We start from the raw sequence: 15,642 nt of genomic DNA, 5'->3' as shown, positions 1-15,642 counted from the left end.
GAGAGAGAGATAGACAGACAGAGACAGAGAGACAGAGAGAGAGAGAGAGGGAGACAGACAGACAGACAGACAGAGAGAGACAGACAGACAGACAGAGACAGACAGACAGACAGAGAGAGAGAGACAGAGAGAGAGACAGACATGTGACAGTGAAGCAGCAGCAGAGACACTGGAGCTCAAGTTATCTGAGATGAAGCGTCTTCAGAAACTGTCTGATGGACGGTCTCTGTCTCAGCTGCTGTCGTTTGACCATCGTCCTGTTTCACTGTGACTCAGCAGCTGGTGACCTCAGGTGACCTCAGGTGACCTCAGGTGAGTCTAACAACACAAACAAAGACTCAAACACACACTCGGGGACCAACTCCAGAGATTTGTCTCTGTCGTGTGTTGACAGATGCAAAGTGTCTGAACAGAGAGACACAGGACACGGGTCAAGGTCTCCGCAGACAGGAAGACGGACATGAGCATCACGTTACTGAGACAACAAGGAAAATGATTTTTAAAAGGACAAAAGACGTTTGAGAAAACAGAAGAGCAATGAAAAGCATTTCAGCGCTGTATATATATATTTATATATTTATATATGTTCACAACTTTATATATTGAAAGACGCAGTAAAGATATTCTCCATTGGATCTTAAAGTATTTTTTAATCTAAAGAAGCTGTCGGTCGTATCAGATGCAGAAGTACCTCCACAAATATATTTTTAAATAAGTTATTTTCTGACTTCATCATTTGGAGCCACGTTACGTTTGTGGAAATACCTCGACCGTTCGTTGGGCCTGAATCTTTTCTTCGTCACCTGCACAGTCTCGTCTTCACTCTTCACACTGACACTCGTGTGAAACATTCAAACTCAATTCAAGCTCCACGAGTTAAAATGACTTTGACCCAGTTGGCAGCTTTCTGCGAGTGACGTGAAATGATTCCGATGACGGTTGATGCTTATTCACAGTTTTATGTCGAAGTGAACGAGCTGAAACTAAAACACCGTGAGTGTCCAAACGCTCGAAGACGTTTTACTGACGACGGGAAATAATAAAAGAAATTAAAAACTTTTTCATCTCAGAAAACTTCTTTTAGAAAATCTCTCTGTTTGAGGAAAAAGTCAAACTTCATCCATCAATGAAAAGAAGTGAAGCTTTGAGTTTTTCAGTTCAAGCTGCGAGCCGTTGTGTCCCCCTGGTGGTCTTGAGTGGAACTGCAGCTGGTGCAACACTAGTGCAACAGACCTGAACACACACACACACACACACACAGATTTGTGCAGAGTCACTGAGCAGCTGACACACACACACACACACACACACACACAGTCTGACTCACTGCTGTGATATGATCAGTGTGTGTGTAACAGTGACTAAGTACTTTTGGTAGAATCTGTGTGTGTGTGTGTGTGTGTGTGTGTGTGTGTGTGTGTGTGTGTGTGTGTGTGTGTGTGTGTGTGTGTGTGTGTGTGTGTGTGTGTCCCTCGCCTCCCAGCTGCTGCCCCTGAGCGTCTGATGACCACAGACAGCAGGTGATGCAAAGAAAGAACAGAGGATGAAAGAATAGAAAGAAGACGCTCAATGACAAAAAAAAAGTCTGAGTCACTGAGGCGATGACATGGAGAGGGAGGGAGAGAGGGAGAGAGGGAGGGAGAGAGGGAGGGAGAGAGGGAGGGAGGGAGAGAGGGAGGGAGAGGGAGTCACTACTTCTCTCGCTCTGATATTGAATTTGTTCAACTTTGACCTTAATCCTGGAATAAACTCTCTTCCAACAGAGCGTGGATCCATTTATATTTGATCCCCTCCGCCTCTTGTTGCTCTGTTTTATTACCACTATTCTAATTATTATAATAATTATTGTTTCCATCGAGACGAGAAAACTTGGAAAATGAAAGATCTCAGAAATATGTTCATGGTAAATTAAAATGATGGTTTCAATTCCACGTCATTATTATTATGTTCATTTCATCTGTTTGTGGTGGAAGAGTTTTTTTTTTCTATTTGGCTTCAAAGACGCTGTAATAACAATCATTTCATCTGAAACATCTTAAATTGAGGGTTTGAATTTTTGGATTTCTTGTTCTTTCAAAGTTAAAGAATATGAACACGATTAAATAAAATGAAACTATGTGACTTTAGAAAGGTCAAATAAAGATTTAAACACAAGTCAGTGATCGGTTTAAAGATCCACAACCTGCCTGTGAGTGTCAGCGAGTGTGTGACTCATCGACTCCTGCTGGATGAAGAGACAACACATGATAACAGAGGGAACAAATTACGTGTGTGTGTGTGTGTGTGTGTGTGTGTGTGTGTGTGTGTGTGTGTGTGTGTGTGTGTGTGTGTGTGTGTGTGTGTGTGTGTGTGTGTGTCCCACCCTGGCCTAAATTGCACCCTGAGGATGATGGGTAATCACTGGGGATGTTCACCCACAGACTGTGACTCAGCTCTGAATCTGATCCGACAGAGACACATGACGGCATTTACAAGAAGAGACAAATGATGAAAAAGATAAAAAAAATAAAAAACGACCATAACTGAATCTAATAAGAAAAACAACGTGAGCGTGAGAGAGACGGTCAGTCGAGACGTTTTCAGAGATTTTACTTTTGGTAGAAGCAGCAAGAAATACTGAATACTTGGATTACTGGTGCAGAACCTACACTACTGTGAAGCAGCACGACGGAGTACACGTATGTCAAATCTGAGCAAATGTACTTGTGCACCTTGTAAAATGAAAAAGTGATGAGACTGGATTTTTTCCCCAGAGGTCACCGTGACCTTTGACCCTTGTCCACTGAAATCTAATCAGTTGGACCTTGAGCCCAAGTGACCACCGGTCGATATCCAGAATCCAAACATCGCGTTCGAGAGGCCGAAAAACACGTTTCCTGACCTTTGACCTCGCAAATCTAATCAGTGGATCCGTGAGCGATCACAGTGAAGGTTTGTGGACGAGATGGTTTGTGAGGGGAACGTACGTGTTTTATGAGGTCGCAGTGACCTTTGACCCACACATTTCAATCAGTTCGGCCTCGAATGTCAAAGTGAACGTTCGAAGTTTGAGTGAATTCCCTCGCGGCTCTGGAGAAACCACGTTCACGAGGCCGAGACAAACATCCGCACAACGACCGTCACCGCTGCCGAAGCATAACAACGGAAATATTAAAATTTCCATCGGCAGGTTTCGACTTCTTTAAATCTTCAGAATTCAAGACCGACCGCCTTCAAAATAAAGATCAACAGGAAACAGGAAGTGTGATGTGCTCCAGCAGTAGACACAGAAAAGGAAACCACCAGAAGTGATGAATCAGTTGTAATTATTATTATTATTATTATTATTATTATTGATCCCACAGTGAACGTGAAAAGATGAAGAACAAAACATTTCTACATTCTGTTGTTTGGTCGTTTAGTCCTTCGCTCGTTTCTCCAGTCAATCGTCCAATCAGGCGTCAGATCCTCAAACGTCAGAAAGTTCACTGAGTTTTCTTCCTTTAAAGCTTTTCTACAAAAATACGATCGATCAAGTCGTCAGATCATTAAATCAATAAAAATACAATCAGGATATGTTCACATACATTTTATATTTAGATTTCGGGCTCTCCCAGGAATGAAGCATTGATATATACACACACACACAACTGAGGGTTCGATCAATCAATCAATCAATCAATCAAATGATTATCAGAAGCTGTCAGACTGATCAGAAGGCAACTTTTATCTCAACAACAAAATAAAACACTTGGAAAAAAAAAAAAGAAAAAAATCCCCAAATACACAGAAACCGTTCTCTGACGTCAGACCAGGACCAGAGACTGGACTGCATGTCCCAGCATGCAGCTGGTCTCTGCCAGGCAGCTTCCCAGCAGGGCCGTGTCCGGGGTCACGGAGGGCAAACGCCCGAAGAGCCACAAACCAAACTCGATTCCATTTCCTCTTGTGCCTCGTTTGTAAATTTAAACATTATGGACTTTAAACCCGCAGGTTTTTAATTCAGGAGGAAAAACGCTTTAAGATTTCTGACAAATAATTAAATAGCAACAGTTCTAATAAATATTATTTTAACTCAACTTTATTCTATTTTAGAAAAAAAGAAACTTATTTTCATATTTAGATTTTTCTACTTTTTTATTTGTTATGTTGCAGTTTTCACTAAAATCTTCAGGTATTTAATTCTTTTGAATTATTTTTTATTTTCTCAGGTTTCTGACTTAATTTTAACACATTTCCTGCAGAAAAAAACTCCAGAAACATTCATGACGAACACACACGAGCAGGAAACTTAAAAGTAGGTTTGATATCAGATTTATTGTTATAAAATTTCAATGTTTTACCTTTTAGGTGTTTTATGATTCCGTCTCTGGTGCTCGTCAGGAAACTTTAATAAAAATCTCTTAAAATTGATAAAACAGAACGACTCTGCAGCTCCACTCAAACTACCGCTAATGTCGTTTACCCACCAGGTTTATCCACAGACCGTCCTGGTGACCCCGGTGCTTCGTGGTATCTACGGCCCTGCTCTCGACACGAAGCCGACGCTCCACAAGCAACTTTGAGAGGCAACGACGTCTCTGCAGCGTCGACAGAAGACGTCGATCCGCTGCTTGTTTCTGATCCGAGTCCACTTCCTTCACTGTTCAATCTGAGACCATGTTGTGTTGGGGAGAGGAGGATTAAATCTACAGTCCAGAACATTTTACTGTGCACGTGAACCGAGAGGAGGTGAAATCTTATTTTGGAACAGGATCCAAATAGAACCAGCTACTGGAGCCAAACCGAGCTCTGCGGACAGAAGAGGTTTCAATGTAAAGTCTCACTGAGCTGAGATGTTTTCAAAGTTTATTTACTCAGAGATTCTTCAGTGACAGAAAAGTAAAACAGGAAAGTGATTTTTTGCTGAAGAGGAGAACTCCACCACGTTAGTGACTGAATGAGAAGTTCTCCCTCTGGATACTTCATCGACTAAGTGGTGGTAAAAACTAAAATGTGTTCATGGTCATCGAGAAGCTACAGAACTTCTTTCATTGTCTAGTTGGACATTAACAACTGAAAGAGAACACACGTAAATAATCTAGGAATGTAAAACAATAAGTTCGGAGAGTTTTTGGGGAAATGAAACCTTGAGTTTTATCTGAGTGAACCTAACTTTAATTAAACTTGAACCAGGTGGAACTGTTTTCTGACTGTTCTCTCTGAACTGTAGATGCTGATCTCTTTCTCCTGCTACATCAGTGTTGCCTCTAAAAGTTGCAAACAAACCGGAGCGTCCCCTTTCTTCTCATTATCATGAACTCCACATGTGAACCAGATCAGTATTTACACAGTAAACCAGACGTTTGCCCGCAGTAACATTTTTAATCCTTGTCCACAATTAGTGGCACCATTTGTCGTCCCAGAGCCAGAAACTGCCGCCACTCAGACGGGGAGGAAATCAAGAAATCAAGTTCAAGTTTCAGTTCAGACGACGAAAACATCCAGCCTCGCCCCGGGTGTTCCCACAGCTTGTTTTGTTCTGATATATATTTACAATCTGCAGACACAATGAGAGATGTTTTATTCAGGGTGACTCTGGTTCTGTGTTCAACTCTTTGAGATGTCCGGGACCCAATGAAACAATCTACGACAAATTAAAGCAAATGAAAACCTCCTCACGCCGCGGTTCAACCACGTGACGCAGCGGAGCGACTGGACCGATAACCAAACCCCACCCTCCTATCAGGAGGGAGCAGGAGGAGGCGGAAGGCAAATCAAACGCACAAAAGGACTGAAAAGGATCCGAGACACTAACAGCTTCATATTGGGCCGATTAACAAGCCGCAGAACGATCACCTGACCAGGAGGTGAGCACTAACTAACACAATCAGCTCTTTGGGTGAGACTGGGTCAAACAAAAACTTTATGCACAATCAAAAAGCAGAAAAAAGCAGAAAGACGGTTGCTACAGCAACAGGAAAAGACGACAACGTCTCAAAATGTTTTAAAACAGAAATCTAACGTCCTAAAGGGAAGAAAATAAAACAGGATACACGTCAAGTACCAGCGGTGAGTCAGTGTGTTTGCAAAGTCTGTGCTCACACCCCCGGGTGCCTCATGTGGGCGCTGAAGCCACTGAACGTAACGTTAACCCCCTGGGAAGCAAAACAGTCTCAGCCTCATTTGTGATTGGTCGGGGCAGGCAGAAGAGGGGCGGAGCGATCGTTGGTGAGGGTCCTTTTGAGCTTTACTCCTCTCATGAGGGTCAGCATGTCTCGCTCTCCTCCCCCTCCCCCCACTTCGTCCTGGGTCGGCGGCTCCGGGTACTGATCAAGGCTGGAGGGTTGAGGAAGCTGGGGCTGGTGGTGAGCGCTGTGGCCCGGCCAGGAGGGGTCTCCCTGGGGAGTGGAGGGCTGGAGCTGGGCCTGGTGCAGCTGCTGGAACAGCTTCTGCTTCTGCTGCTGGTTCTGCTGCTGAAGCTGCTGCTGATATTGATCCTGTTGCTGCTGCTGCTGATATTGATCCTGTTGCTGCTGCTGAAGCTGCTGCTGCTGCTGATATTGATCCTGCTGCTGCTGAAGCTGCTGCTGCTGAAGCTGCTGCTGATATTGATCCTGTTGCCGCTGCTGAAGCTGCTGCTGCTGAAGCTGCTGCTGCTGATATCGATCCTGCTGCTGCTGAAGCTGCTGCTGCTGAAGCTGCTGCTGCTGATAATATTGCTGCTGCTGCTGAATCTGGAGTTGTTGGGTGTGCGGATGCTGCTGCTGCTGGTACTGTCTCTGTTGCTGCTGTCTGGTGCCGCTGCCCTCTGCTGGCAGGGAAGGTACAGTGGGAACAGGCACCGGGATGGGCATCTGGCCTGGGACCAGCTGGTAGTAAGGGGAGGAGGAGGGCGGTAAGGCGCTGAGGCTCTGCGTGGACGTGCAGAGTTTGCTGCGACCTAAGCCTCCTGCTACTCCAGCAGGGGGCGCTGTGAAAACATTCTCATCGCTTCCGCCGCTTCCTCCGACGGCTTTCAGGGGGACCTGCGGAGTGCTGATGGGGATGGGCACCCCTCCGCTGATTGTTCCCCTGCGATACGTCGGCTTGGACGACGGCTTGCGTCTGATGGTGGCCGTGTGGGACGGCAGCTGTCGGACAGACCCGCCAATCATTTCCGGGTCGGCCAACAGGCTGACGGTGGAGGCAGGGCGTTTGGACTGAGCGAACTTCCTGTACTGTAAACTGAGGTCAGAGTTCCTCGGGATGGTCGAGGACTTGTCAAAGTCTGACTGGCTGTTTCCGTGGGACAGGTGATGTAAGGAGATGGAGTCGGCGTCTCCGTGGAGAGAGATGCACTCGTAGTCGACTGCAGAGAAAGAGACGAGCACATTAGTCATCAGAGTCAAACTGGACTCTGGATTGTTTCTGGATTATCTTGATGACAAAGTGTTTTCCGCTCGTCTGACGGACAGACAACAGCAGGAACACGTGATTACATCAGTGACTCAACGTCAGTGTAACATGCAACTCAATTACTTCACAGCCACGTACGAATAACACGATTAAAAACACACACATGACGTAAAACTGTACACCTGTCCAATTGTATAAAAAGGTCAAACACGTTGGTCTTTCTGTAGTTGTGAGGACATTTGTTGACACAATACATTCCCTTCCCCCTTGTGGTCCTGTCAGACACAACACTATTTGTCCTCAGCCGAAAACTGATCTACAGAAAGACGTCAGGTGGTCACAGGTCCCTCGTGTGGACATTACATAGACCTGTCATCACTTCCTGAAGACCACCCATACTTCTACTTCATCAACTGGTTTCAAGTCTTATATTTATGACAGACACCTTAATAATTACGACTAACAATACAGTCGTCCACAACAACGGAGAGAAGGCAAATATCTCAGAAAGGAAAAGAGGAGCGATGCCACAGAGACATAACAAGATGCGATGTGATAAGAGCAGATGTTGAAGTTGCTGCTACAACTTTTCGCACATTTCCTTAAAACTGCCAGATACACACACGTGAGTATAAGTATTGGATCAAACTCTTTACAGGCATCAGTATGAAAAGATCTTGATTACGGCTAAAATAAACTTGATGGGACATCCTTCATGATTTAGCCGCTATTTCAAACTAGTGTTTCTGGCTTCTCCACCACAAGGCGCTCTAGTTAATCTCTGCAGTTTCAGCAGGTCACAAATAATTTGAGGCTCAAAGGATTCAACAGAGGGGAGCATCGCTGCATGCAGAGGTGAGGACGTGCAGTTACACCCGAGCTCGGAGACACGCAGGCAAGAAGGCAAGCAAACAGGTGAAGGGACAGGTAGACAGAGACCTACCATAGAGGGGAGGATCTCTCTTTACAGCTGGAAGACAAGGAAGGAAGTTTAACCGAGAAAACCAGAGAGGAACTGACACACAGGAGAAACTGGTAAATAACTTCAGATGGCAAAGTCAGCTTCATCCAAACAAAAACAGGAAATGCAAATAAAACAACCGAGGAGACGTTCGGTCACACGACCGATCCACCGAGGTTAGAGGTCCCTCAGGGAGCGTGTTGGTAAAATACATCAATGCAGTGTGTGAGTGTTTGCTGGTGAAGCCGCCTCTAGTTTTTATTTGTATCTCAGTTATTAAACAGTTAGTGTGAAATTAATGATTAAAGACATGAAAAAATAAATGTTTGTGTCTCTGAACTCAGTATGTGTGTGTGTGTGTGTGTGTGTGTGTGTGTGTGTGTGTGTGTACTTACTGTGTGAGTGTATGGTGTCCTCGGAACAGGACGGGGTGGTGGTCTGAGTGCTGTAGCCGCTGGAGCAGTGCAGAGAGTCCCGGCTGCTTCTTGGGGCGTCCGAATTCAACGCACCCAGAGTCAACGCCAGCTGATCTCGGGCCGAGCAAGACTGAGAGAACGAGAGAACGAGAGAACGAGATGGTTTTTAAAAGTATTTAACGTTTTCATTTACACTTTTTCTAAATAAGACAGATTTTATTTAAAGAAAGTAACGAAGAAGAAGAAAACGAGACGTGGAAACAAGGAGGGAAGGGTAAGTGAGGTCATTGACAGGAAACAAGGGGCAGAGGAGAGAGGACCAAGGAGATGAAACAAGGACAGAAGGAGATGAGGACTTGAAGAGAGGAGAGGAAAGAAGATGATGAATGGAAACAAAGGGAGAGCTGAGGTTTTCTTCTTCTCTGGTCTCCTGCTGCCCTCCAGTGGCTCATGTGTAGTTTTTTAATCAGGTGTATGAACTTTAGAGCATTTGAAGTATTTTTTCTCATTTGAAACAAAACAGTCGGAGAAAAGAGCTGAAGCAGAAGTTACTTTGGTCCTTTTGGCAATTTCCAAAACCTAAAGATACTACGTGTGTGTGTCTGTGTGTGTGTGTGTGTGTGTGTTACCTTCCCAGACGCAGACATGGCTCGTGTTCTCTCTCCATGATGTGCATAGACGTTGTGCGGTGGAGCCAACAGCCCGTTCTCCGGCCCTCTGCTTCCCCCAGCAGCCATCTGGTTGTTGGATCCCATCGTGTCCTGTGATAAATGAACCAGTCAGTCAATGAACCAGTCAGTCAGTGAACCAACAGGTACAAAGAGGTTTCCAGGTTAATTATATATAAATACAAATACATTTCACTGAGCACATCTTTTCAAACAGGTTCTTAAACTATAATCATTTAAATTTTCTCTCCTGAAGTGAAAGTGTGAATCTAGAGTTGAGCTCGAGTTTAAAAAAAGGCGAAAATATATTTTTGAAAGCTAAGGACAGCCGACATCTCTGTTCTCTAAATTCTCTATTCTTGCTCTTGTCATCGAGTCACATTAAAAGACCAAAACCCACATTGTCCTTCTGAAGACACAGGTGAGTTTTTTTCACCTGAGCTCTATGAAACAAACTAATGTGACGTACTGGACTTTGGATATAAAGACAAGACTTAAACAACAATCATTGCTTTCATTGCTGTTTGTTGACAGTGACATAAACAGAAAATATCATTTCAAGTAACGTTAAAAATCTTTAAGAACAATATTAATGAGGATTTTACACGTTCAAAAGAAACATTCAGTCATCACATGACCACCGACAAGACGCCACGACACCAACATTACACCACTGAGAAGGAGCAACAGAGGGCGACAGGGAAAGAGCGATGTGACGAGGTATCTGACAGTGGGACGGAGGCTGGTTCGGGTTGGCGGGGGAAGATGACGTGAGCGCAAACAGGAAGTTGAATGAAGCGAAGAGGTAAAAAATATTTGGCGGTTTCAAGCAACAAAAATAAGACAAATACCATGAATCCATGTACACTCACGGACACAGCACCAGTTACTGTACACGTACAGAGTTCAAGAATGAAGTTTCAAATGACAACACGGGATGAAACAGGTGCTGGGTTAGAAATGTACGTGGTTCAATCGTGGATGTGATAAAAAAAAGTGGAATCAGAGGACGAGAATAAAATCACTTCTCGTGTGAGCCGGTGGAAAACACGGAGGGGAAAAACTGGAGATGAGGTGAAGTGGAGGGAGACTCAAACACAACACGGCAAGAACACAGGACGGTACTCCGGGTCGGGGGGGGGGGGGGGGGGGGGTGAAAAGTTGTAGTTTGTTCTCACTGTGGTCATATCCCTGCGGCTAACGCGGCTCAGCGTGGGCCGAGGGCCAAGGCCGGCAGCGTAACCATAGCGACCGCGGCTGCCCTGACGGCCGAGGTGAGAAGGGGAGTTCCCTTCGCTGAGGGAGCGCCCACTTTCATCGCAGCCAATCCGCAGATAGGGGGAGGAGCAGCGCTACACACAGGAGAGGATTAGAGCAGCGCTGCGTGTGTGTGTGCGTGTGTGTGTGTACAGAAATCTATTTCCAACTTATGAGGACTTTCACATTTAACTTCTCCCTCCACGGGATCTGTACCGAACCCAGGGACAAAGCTAAAAAGTACATTTAAGTGTGTGGTGTCCACATACTTTGGGCCATATGCTGCATGTTAAATAAATGTTTTCTGTTGAAAACCCCTGTGAACATGTGATGCACCCTTACGAAGAAAATCAAGTCTTATCAGAAAGGTTAAAGGTCATCCGAAGAACTGAGGACAAAATGACTTTGAGACCCTCACAGCTGTCTGTGTGTGTGTGTGTGTGTGTGTGTGTGTGTGTGTTACCTGGATGTGTACTCCATCCACAGCACAGCTGATGGAGTCCAATGAGGGAACGTGTCTCATAGATCCAGACTGGTAGTTACTGAAAACACACAAACATGACACTTAATGATTGACAGTAGAGCTGCAACGATTGGTCCGTTACTTGATCAGAGACTGTTTTGATAATAAACTCATAATTTAAGTATAATATATAATATAAAATAAAAAGTTGTGAGACGGTTTTTAGTTTTAAACTGAAACCATTTTTGTATGTCCCATCATATAAAAACATATTTCCTTTAGTCGGCCACTGTTTTATTTATATTTGTCTTTTTATCAGCTTCACGTGTGAGGCAAAATAAAACTGAGTAAAAAGAGAAAAAGCAGCAGACTGATATCACAAGTGCAGTAGCATCTGTAGTAAAACAATAATAAAACAGCCAAGTGGTATCTATCTATATATCTTACCTGCTGATGCTGCTCTTCCTGGACATTGTGCTGCTTGGAGAAGCTGGAGGTGTCTGGTAGGTGTAGTTGAAATCAGAACCCTTCAGATCTGAAATGACCTGAAAAAAAAAAAAACAACAACTCTGGTCAGAATCTTTTAAGCTCTACTTTCAAGATGAGGCTGCTTCCACGCTACTTGGAATTGGTAAGAATGAGATAAATAGTCAGAGGGCGGCGCGAGAGGAAAGGTCAGAGGTCACCGGAAACATCAGCAAGAAGGGGGAGGGTACCTGCTCGCTGGCTGGAGGAAGTTTATTGGGCTCAGCTGTCAGGTTCATCAGATCTCCCAGGATGGTCTGAAGGTGGGTCACCTCTCCCAGCATGTTGATCTCGTGGTCCTACACACACACAATGATTAGCTTCAAAGGCTGCCTCAGTTCTGTATTGGTGGATTTGAATCAACAGACAGACACACACAGACACACACAGACACACACAGGACTGACCAGGACAGGTTTCAGCATGGTCACAAAGTTGCAGTAGCGAGATCTTTCCTCTATCAGCGCCCTGCACACGGCTCTCTTCTCTGTTTCCTCCAGGACAGCGTAGCGCACGTTGACATCCTGCAGTGCACTGTCCAGCTGTCCCCGCGCCTCGTCCTTCCCTACAGAGAGACACACACAAGAGGAACTGATGTTGGGGAAACTGACCGAGAGGAAACAAAGTCAGGAAGGAAGTGAGCTATTCAAATTAATAGCTGCTGTTATTGTCCTGATAAAAATGTATTAAAAGTAAATATACATACATACAATACATATAAAAACACGTTAGGGTATCATCAGTAGCACAGATAATACACAGACTGCAACACTGGGTTTTTACCAGCAGGGGTCAGAATAACACCTCATGTGACAGCAGCATCAGCTGTTTGTCACACGTGATTCGGGCTCGCTGTCTGAGCCTCCTGTGAGTTAACGTCAACTCTATAAATTTACATCTCTTGAATAATCTAGACCCAGTAAAACGTGACGCAAACTACGAGAGAAGAGAAAGCAGGAGAGAATGTCTGAATCTGAGAAAGAGAAGCAGAGATGAGACATTTTTCCGTCTCTGATGTGATTTACTACATTGTTTACTGGACTCGTGTGAAGTCCTGAAACCTCCAGACTTTCTTAGACAGAAACCACTTTCACAAAACCAGAGGACACTTCTGATTTGTAGATGGAAGAGATTTTGTGGCTCTTTCATCCCGAAGTTAAAACAGTACTCATGACTCCGGCTGGTTACAAACACAAACCGGTCAGAGACAAGTTTAACTATCGGACATTAACTAGAGGATTCAATCCTAAGATTAGTGGGACGAACGTGGGTCGGTGAAGACGTCCATCGTTCCTCCTGAGATGCTGTGAAAGAGCTTTTCTTACACCACAAACATATTTAAACTGCGGAATTTTGACAGATTACATCAGGAAAATACTTTAATACCTGTGTGCAGATATTAAACATCCTAAAGACGCCTCTATACATGAATTGGGACATCAGAACTATTATTTTAAAGATCCTCACCTGCTGAACACAACTCTGTTCTATGTCTACATCACACTTGATGAAAAGCGTCATATTGAAGCATGATTGGCTCCCAAACCAGTGATGTCACTAAATCCCGCTTGTATGTGCAGGTCTCACACTGAGATTTAATATAATTCAGGGTTTCCACAGGTTTCAACAAGTTCAAACGTTTTTAAGAGCCTGAATAAATTCAATTACAAGGGAGATTTGGTCATTTGTTTCTGAAACACTTTTTAAATCTCATTTGTTGAAATCCTCTTCACATCCCGAGAGTCGTTGTCCGGGACGCGAACAAAGAACCCATTCTAAACACACAGGTTCAGAATTGGAGTATTAAGTAAACTGGACGACTTGAATACAATAGATAACATTGAAGTAGAATCCCTGAGACTCTAAACGTCAGGAACCATGTTTTCTAACCATGCGTGCGGACTCTCGGAGCCGTTTCAGTGCGGTTGAGTGTTGACCCGACCTGAGCCTGGTGGGTGAGAACCTGTCGGTGCAGAGCAGACACACGCAGCTCCGACCTGCAGACCACCCAGCTGTGGAAACACCCACTGGATGTAAAAATAAGTCCAGAGGTGGTGGAGGGTGGGAGTGAGCGAGCAAAGATTTCCATCAATGCAGAGGAGGTTTAAGAACATTACACAGTTTTCTTTTGTATTTAATTTACTAATTTAACGAAGGTGCTGATTTATAATTTCACTTCACTACATTTGAAATAAGAAAAACTGTAATATTTGTTTTGTCATATCTATTTGACAGCTTTAATATTTCAGATTTCAAATATGACCCGTTAATAAAACAATGCACTTTTAAAGAGTAAGTCAATCCCTGTCTCCTCCATGTTCGCAGATGGGACATGGAGCGATTTATAACATTTAAGTTTAAGTTTGGCTTCACTAGTTGTAGGTAGTTCTTATCAAGTCTACATGCTTCTATTAAGTTTGTTTTTTTGATGCTATAAAAACAGGGCGTAACGTCATGATTGACAGGCGAGACGGACTCGTGATTGGTCGAGTGTGTGTATCGGCGGGAGCTCGATATCATGGCTCCATCCCCTGATTGCAGCCGTGCAGACTCTGGCTGTTAACCAAAACATTCTCCGGGCTCAAGTGTTCGACGGAGTTCGGTGAAATCACCCTGAACAAAGTTTGAGATATTTTTCCGAGAGATACACAAATCTGTCTTTGTGAAGTCACGAGAGAGCAAAGAGCTGAAAAAGCTGCGTCTCGGACAGTAAATCCTGTTCCACACAGTGAGAAGCTGTTTCCACACACACACACACACACACCAGACTTTGTGTCATAAAGCTCAACCCAAACACAGCCTGTTCACTCAGGTGAGTGGGAGCACAGGGAGGACAGAGGGTAATTTCCACGTCGGGAACAGAAGCTCAGTGTCGGCGAGCTGTTGGTCCGCCTGACGTCGGGCCTGTGTGGAAACACACAGACGTGCTGTGTGCCGTCAGACTGTTTCTACAAGGCTCCGGCTCGCCAGCCATGAAAACACAAAGTCAGAAGCTCTGACCTGCACCGAGTCAACTCGTTCCCTCTGTTAAAAGGTGAAACACAGTTCAGAAGCAGCTGATTCTCACCAGCTGGAAAACGTACTCTTAATACCACCTCGTGTTTGTTTCTAAACAGGATCTCCAGCTTTTTTACGTCATTACACGGACGTTACCTTAATCATCGCTCTCTGACTTGGAGAATCGGATCAGGTGGTGATTATATCTCCATAGTTCCCGAAGCTTAGATGTATCTGACTCGGCAGGAAACTGTACAGAAGCGACTGACAAGCCAACGAACGTGATGCTTCATGTCAGCCAAAATCCAAGTAACTTAATCCTAATGTAATTCCATTTAATCAGACAAAAGGAACTCAGAGGAATTAGCATGGCGAGAGGAACCTTTTCCCATCGCTGCCGCTCTGGACGACACTTCCCGGGGAGGGTCTGGGAATCAAACAGCAGGGGCAGGGTGCGACATCTTCTGTGTTTGTGATTTTGTGGTGAAGATTTGTCATTTTCCAGCCCACAGCTCAAAGTAATAACACACGTCTTGGTCACAGGTTTTATATTTGTTCCCATTAAAAGACCAAAACCATCAGTGATTGTTAATCCTACTAAGAAATAGAAAAGAGGTGAACAGTTCACACTGCTTCATCAGTACCTCATTCTTATTCACATGCTGCTGACACGTCCATTAGGAGCAATTTGGGTCCTGAACTTTGACTGGATGAGCTGGGAATCGAACTGTTCGACCCTCCGATTAGTGGGCGTTCCGCTCTACTTCTTGAGTCAATCCTTATCTATTTTTCTTGAGCTAAATTCTATTAAGAAAACATCAATGACTCAAACTGACGTGGCTTCATTAACACACACAGATCATTTTGGACTCAATCCCACATCAATATTTCTGCTGCAGGAATATTTTAACGTGTTAATCCGCTGTGGAAAATAGTCCCCGACTCTTCCCATTTAATTTTTTAATTTGTAATAGTCTGCGGACATTATTAAATGAAGCA

The 15,642-nt window shown here is 44.3% G+C and overlaps 1 protein-coding gene across 4 annotated transcripts in view; it reads right to left on the bottom strand.

Annotated features, from left to right (window-relative positions):
- Positions 1-3,295: 3,295 nt before the first annotated feature.
- The window catches only part of mtss1 (MTSS I-BAR domain containing 1), a 42,478-nt gene continuing 30,131 nt past the window's right edge, over positions 3,296-15,642 (bottom strand). Inside the window, exons 7-15 of one of the 4 annotated variants that reach the window (XM_069531402.1) lie at positions 12,054-12,211; positions 11,838-11,945; positions 11,569-11,666; positions 11,122-11,200; positions 10,580-10,753; positions 9,363-9,494; positions 8,713-8,863; positions 8,300-8,326; positions 3,296-7,309 (exon numbers count right to left, since the gene is read on the bottom strand). In XM_069531402.1, the coding sequence (XP_069387503.1) occupies positions 6,141-7,309; positions 8,300-8,326; positions 8,713-8,863; positions 9,363-9,494; positions 10,580-10,753; positions 11,122-11,200; positions 11,569-11,666; positions 11,838-11,945; positions 12,054-12,211 (2,096 nt within the window). In that variant the 3' untranslated portion in view covers positions 3,296-6,140. The remainder of the gene's footprint in view (positions 7,310-8,299; positions 8,327-8,712; positions 8,864-9,362; positions 9,495-10,579; positions 10,754-11,121; positions 11,201-11,568; positions 11,667-11,837; positions 11,946-12,053; positions 12,212-15,642) is intronic. The other 3 variants (XM_069531409.1, XM_020105792.2, XM_069531415.1) reach the window with 3 other exon arrangements.

Source organism: Paralichthys olivaceus, chromosome 2 (assembly GCF_024713975.1).
Source record: "Paralichthys olivaceus isolate ysfri-2021 chromosome 2, ASM2471397v2, whole genome shotgun sequence".
In the NCBI taxonomy this organism is placed as follows: Eukaryota; Metazoa; Chordata; class Actinopteri; order Pleuronectiformes; family Paralichthyidae; genus Paralichthys; species Paralichthys olivaceus.
The sequence above is the reverse complement of the archived record's forward strand: the minus strand, read 5'-3'. Positions and strand labels throughout refer to the sequence as shown.